The sequence below is a fragment of the Capra hircus genome, chromosome 23, assembly GCF_001704415.2.
Source record: "Capra hircus breed San Clemente chromosome 23, ASM170441v1, whole genome shotgun sequence".
NCBI classification, from domain to species: Eukaryota; Metazoa; Chordata; class Mammalia; order Artiodactyla; family Bovidae; genus Capra; species Capra hircus.
Genome location: NC_030830.1, coordinates 26672222 through 26678221, shown reverse-complemented (window position 1 = coordinate 26678221; position 6000 = coordinate 26672222). Strand labels below are relative to the sequence as shown.

At 40.9% G+C, this 6000-nt stretch overlaps 1 protein-coding gene across 1 annotated transcript; it reads right to left on the bottom strand.

Moving 5' to 3' along the window:
* On the bottom strand, window positions 3913–5561 carry PGK2 (phosphoglycerate kinase 2). Its single transcript, XM_005696402.1, has one exon. The coding sequence runs from the start codon at window positions 5446–5448 to the stop codon at window positions 4195–4197; it is 1254 nt and encodes a 417-aa protein (XP_005696459.1). The 5' UTR covers window positions 5449–5561; the 3' UTR covers window positions 3913–4194.

Here is a 6000-nt window from a genome sequence, read left to right as displayed (position 1 = left end):
AACAGCACACATATATATTACTTCTTTTTGGGGGTTCTTTCCCCATATGGGTGATTATAGAATATTGAGCAGGGTTACTTGTGCTTTTGAGCTTTAATTCTTCAGACAGTCTTCAGGAGGGCTTCTGCATGGTTCCTGCTCCCAGAAATGGAGGCCAGGTGCAGCTGATGGCAGTGATGCTGCTAGCCTGCGTACTGGGATGAACTCAAGAAGTGTCTACTTACCCATAATCACCCTGGAATGTCACAAGAAGAAGAAAGAAATTTCCATGTTGACATTTTGATGTGGATAGTTCTTTGTTGTGAAGGTTGTCCTATGTCTTGTAGGATGTTTTGTAGCATCCTTGGCTGCAATTGCAAGATGCCTACAGCACCATCACCTCTCCTATTTGTGGCACACAAAAATGTCTCCATTCTTTGCAAATGTGGGGAAAATTGTCCCCAGTTGAAAATCGCTCATTGTTAGACTGGCTAGTTTAGAAATTGCTGCCTGTACGAGGGACAATGCCTTAATATAACTCATGAATGAGAGCATTCATCTAGGGGTCAGGTAAAGGAAAGTGAGTAAAACAACATGGAGGGCTGGAAGGTGGTGACCATTTTTCTCCTGTGGCAATTGGTAAAACCACTGCTCGTGGTACGGAGCAGACTGAACACGTTCTTACAAAGCCTAAAAGCATAGGGAAAGCGTTTAGTAAGAAGCAGAATGTCCGCATGTTTTGGCTGTTACATGCAGTTTTAAGCAAACAATGAGCACAGTCAGGAAATATTGGACAATCTGCTTGCTGTCTGCAACCTAAATTGGCCAATAGACCAGGAAAGGAGAGGAAGGCCAAGAATATGAGAGCAGAGTTGAAAAAGCAAACTGTCTTAATATCACAAATAGCAAGAGAAAGAATGTCACTCGTAATTTTTCTCAAAATCTCCCATGTGGACTTTTCAGATAAAAATATGGGAAGGTCACAGGCAAATACGTGATTATAGGTATTCCCTCCCCCCATCACTACCTACATTTTTTAGGGGGCCACAAGTTAACCGCGCTTAAAATGAGGAAGAAGGAAATGGATCCAGCAAAGAAGCCAGTGAATTAAAAGCAGAAGTCAAAGGATTAAGAACTATAGCTAGAAGAGATTTTGGGGTAAGGTTCTTTTGACATGAGAGATAGATGGGCTTCTGGGCTGGACAGCTGGAGTTCATCAAATGAAATAAAACTGAAGCTTTGTTCTCACCCAGACACTCTGAGGACAAAGCTAGTGGCAGAAGCTGAGCTCTACTGCAATAAAGAGATAAGATGCCACACCTGGGGTTAAGGAAAACTTCCCTGTTTGCACAAATGCAGGAAGGCTCACTAGGGGTCAAAAAGGGAAGGGGGTGCCATTCCATGATAAATATGGATATACAGCCATAGACCTCTGCAGTGGGATCTGTCTTAGCAAAAAGTTGCTCATGCATTTTTGGGAGAGTCTTAGGACCAGTCAGCTGTGAAAAAAGAAACAATTGGTCAAAGGTAAACAAAAAAATAGAAGGACTGTCCTATGCAAGGGATTTAAATCTCCTTACTGCCCTCCTCCTTCAGGATGCCCACATTCCTCTCCAGGTGTGTATTTCTACCCTGCTTCTGACTTCAACTGTTACTCTGTGTGCTCTCCCAGTCCTGCTGTGTTTCCATTAACAAACTTTGTATCTGTTTTGCAGTTTTTGCCTCCTTGAAACATTTTTGCTTTCAAAGAGGGGTAAGAATCGGAATTTTGCTTCTAGCCTCTAGGCTGGTGGTCTACCTGGTGGACTGGAGGCCAGGTTCAGTTCCTGGAAAGTGAAATAAAATCCTGCTTCAAGACTATTCGTCCTTCCGAGAACACTTTCACAGGGAATTAAATAGATCAGAAACCTTGATTCTTGAGAAAGTTGAAAAATCACTAGGTCTGGTCTTCAAAAGCTTTTAACTGTGTGATTATATAAAGAATTTCTTGGTTTCTTAAACTTCACCAGCAAGGAGGATACTAGGAAAGCTGTACAGTGGCCTAAAGTGGCCAGTTTCCAATATCTGTTTCAAAAGATGTCATGGAAGATTAGAAAACAAAAGAAAATTTCCAGGATAATGAAACCTGGGGCCAAAAATAGATAATGAAGTAACTTCCTTCCAAAGAAGAAAATCAGAGTTTGATCAAGGAAATTCTCCTACTGTCAGGCCAAGGAGTTCTTGAAATTTCTATCCAGCAAGGTTTATTTCATAAACGTAATAAACCAATGAATTTTTTAAATGAAGATTTTTGTTGCACTTATTCCATTTCTTTTCCACTTTTGAATTATCAGGTGGGTATGTATGGAGAGGGGCTTTGGACAGGTAAGAAAACGAAATGACTATACTTTTTAAACTCACCAGACTCTTGGACTTCCCAATGGATCACATAGAAAAGGTTGTGTATCACCCAGGGATACCCAGTTTTGAGTGGAATGCAGTAACTGAATAAGACAGTTGATTGTGCCTCTTGAAGAAGGTATGTTTTCTACACGTAGGAAGGGGGATACATGGATACTCATACATAGATACTTGGGTGGCCAGAGTACCAGTTCATCAGAAACCATTACTTTTACCCCAGTATTTATTCCTATCCCTACTTCCTTTTAGTAACAGAACCTACTTCCTTTCAGTAACAGAATCTACTTCCTTTCAGTAACAGATTTTTAGTAGAATACAAGTTGCTTGACTGGAGAAAATACATTCTCAAGTTTCCCTTGCAGAAAAGGACTTATCACACAACTAACAGCCAAGAGAATAAGTGAAAAAAATATCTTGCAAGTTTTTGGTATTTAAAAGAAATACACTGTCTTGTACTAACTTTCCCTTTGGGCTGCCTATCAGGTAATAAAACTCAGAAGGACAGTTTAGGCAAGTGGAACTCCCTTATTTGGAGGAGCAAGTTTTTTCACAAGATGACCTCATGAAGAAGAGAGCACCTATTCCACCCAGACTTCTAGGCAAGAGAATAACATGCTATAATCTTGCTTCAAATACTGCAATGGTCAGTTTCTTCTATACGTGAGTCTATATCTTAACTCCTTCATATTCCCTAGAGGTACCGTGGCACTGTTAATATTGTCCTTAGAAATAAGGCAAAATTTCAGGTATATTAAGATTTAACTTTAAACTTAATTATTCAGAAAGTTGAATATATAGAATTGATCAGAGGCTATGGGACAAAGGCCATGACAGCTGGGATAAATTACTGTTCATTTTCACTCTTAATTTGTTAGCAGCATTGCCCTGGACTAGCTCTTGGTTCACAGAATTAAGCAAAATATTTTCTAATAAGTATTTTCATTTCTTGTACATTTCTTAGTATTTTATTATTCTATTTTCTAACATGGAAGTGCTTTCACATCTCTACATTTCCCCATAACCAAACTATACATGTGCACTACTTTTCCCCATAACTAAACTATATATATGCACATATTTTTATTTATCTCAAAAACCCAATTTTAAGATTTAACAGTTATCTATTTATTAAATAATACCCACTTTAAAAATAAAGCAATTACTTCTTTGTTTGAAATTGGATTTAATTTTTAGCTCCCATGTATGTGCACTCTTGTATATCTGCACACACAGCTATATTTCCTTCCTCGGGTTTCATTTTTTCCCTTTTAATTTCTCAGGCTTAATATGTATCTTTTAGTTCTCTTTCTTATTTAGTAAAAAATTTCCCCTTAGCAGAGCTTTAATGGTACCCACAAGTTCTTAAATATAATTACTTTTCTCAGTTTATTTGGGCTCTTTCATTGTTTAATATGTTTAAGAATTTGTCAGCTTCTATTCCACCCTTCCTCAGCAACCATTTTTGTCTTGTTTCCATGGGTCAAGTAGTGAAACAATAATAAAGTTGGTCTAAAATAAAGAGAGAGCGCTTCAGCTTATTCAACTCATTTTAATAAGTAACTTACTTTGTATGAATCACAACGGTAAAGTCCAAATGAGAACCTGAAGAGAGTAAGCAAGTGCACGGGATAACTAGAATGAGTGCATTGCTGGGCTGATGTTAAGAGTTTCTGATGGTCGGTCCATACTTTGGTCATATTGCCTGAGTTTTTATTTAAAGGTTCATTTTAACAAAAGTCGAGTTGAGATGTGAAAGTACTAAGTTGACTTAAAGGCTGTGGACAGAAAAGAGTAAGTAGGAAGGGACACTGTCAACTACAGGTTGCTGAGGGCATTCACTCCAGGAAGGACTTTACCCTCCAGAAGCTCTAGACTGGCACCTCCCCCAGTGCTCACGTGACTGACTTTATCTTCAGTGTTCCATTTGGCACAGCAAGTAGCAGTGTCTCCACCTCCTATAATGGTGATACAGCCCTTGGAAGTGGCTTTCACAACTTCATCCATGAGGGCTTTTGTTCCTTTAGCAAAAGCATCCCATTCAAATACCCCTACAGGTCCATTCCACACAATTAACTTGGCTCGCCCCACCACAGCTGCATACTTCTTAATGGTCTCAGGACCACAGTCCAAACCCATCCAGCCGGCAGGTATCCCTGATGCTACAGTGGCTTGGCCAACCTTAGCATTCTCCTCAAACTTGTCAGCAGTGACAAAGTCAACAGGAAAGGTAATGTTCACACCATTCTTTCCAGCTTTGGTCATAATTTCTTTGACAATCTTGGCTCCCTCTTCGTCGAACAAGGAAGCACCAATCTCCATGTTGTTCAAGACCTTAAGGAAGGTGTAAGCCATTCCCCCCCCAATGATCATCTCATTGACTTTGTCCAGCATGTTTTTGATGAGTTGGATCTTGTCTGCCACTTTGGCTCCACCAAGTATAGCCAAAAATGGTCTCTCTGGGTTTTCCAAGGCTTTGGCGAAGTAATCTAGCTCCTTCTTCATCAGGAATCCAGATGCCTTCTGGGGAAGATTCACTCCCACCATGGAACTGTGGGCCCGGTGAGCTGTCCCAAAAGCATCGTTGACATACACATCCCCTAGCTTGGAGAGGGATGCTCGGAAGGCTTCTATTTTATCTGGCTCAGCTTTAAGCTTATTTCCAGAAGGATCTTGGCCCTTGCCTTCTTCTTCCACATGAAAGCGCAGGTTCTCCAGCAAGATGACTGTACCGGTGGCTGGGTTGGCACACGCCTTCTCCACTTCCGGACCCACACAGTCCTTTAGGAACAGAACGTCCTTGCCCAACAAGGATTTGAGTTCAGCAGCAACAGGCTCTAAGGAGTATTTATCAGGCATTGGAACACCATCAGGTCTACCTAAATGACTCATAAGAACTACTGACTTGGCTCCATTGTCCAGACAGTACTTGATGCTTGGGAGAGAGGCCTTGATTCTTTGGTTGTTTGTAATCTGGTTCTTCTTCATGGGGACATTGAAGTCAACTCTCATGACGACTCGCTTCCCTTTCACATCCACTTTGTCCAAAGTTAACTTCTTAGAAAGAGACATCTTGACGATACAAAGGTTAATACATAGATTCCGGTGTTGAAGAGAACCACTTTACTGCTGGTGAGATGTTGGGTGGGTGGTGTTTTCTAACGCCTTTCCCCTTGGCCTGCCCCTTTCTTCCCAGCACTAGCTCTCCCACGAGGCCAGCCATGATTGGACCAGGGAAAGGAAACCGGCTTCGCGATTTGTCAATGGTCCTGTCAGTCTGAATTCAGAGTGTGCTGCGTCGTGCAGATTCTAACTGCCAACGCTGAAGGTGAACCCGGAACTGGCGGCTTGGGGGTGACTGTTGAAGAGGTGAAGAAATTGGAATTATACGCCTCCTGCTGGTTCTTTCCCACATCCCTTTTAACAATTTTAAAAATTCTTTTAAAAGAAAAAAAAAAAAAGCCCTCATTCGGTCAAATCCTGATTATATTGAGGGTAAAAACTTGTGCAGCACCCCATTAAAGGATTTGAAATAATGGGTCTCTGACACCTTGTTTGTTCAAGGCAATATAATATGCTTCTGTTTTATTCCTTATCCTGACAAATAACTCTGCTAAGAGCATG

What these genes read in the sequence shown, in the direction of transcription:
- PGK2 (XM_005696402.1), bottom strand. Translation starts at nt 5,448, where the DNA reads ATGTCTCTTTCTAAGAAGTTAACTTTGGACAAAGTGGATGTGAAAGGG.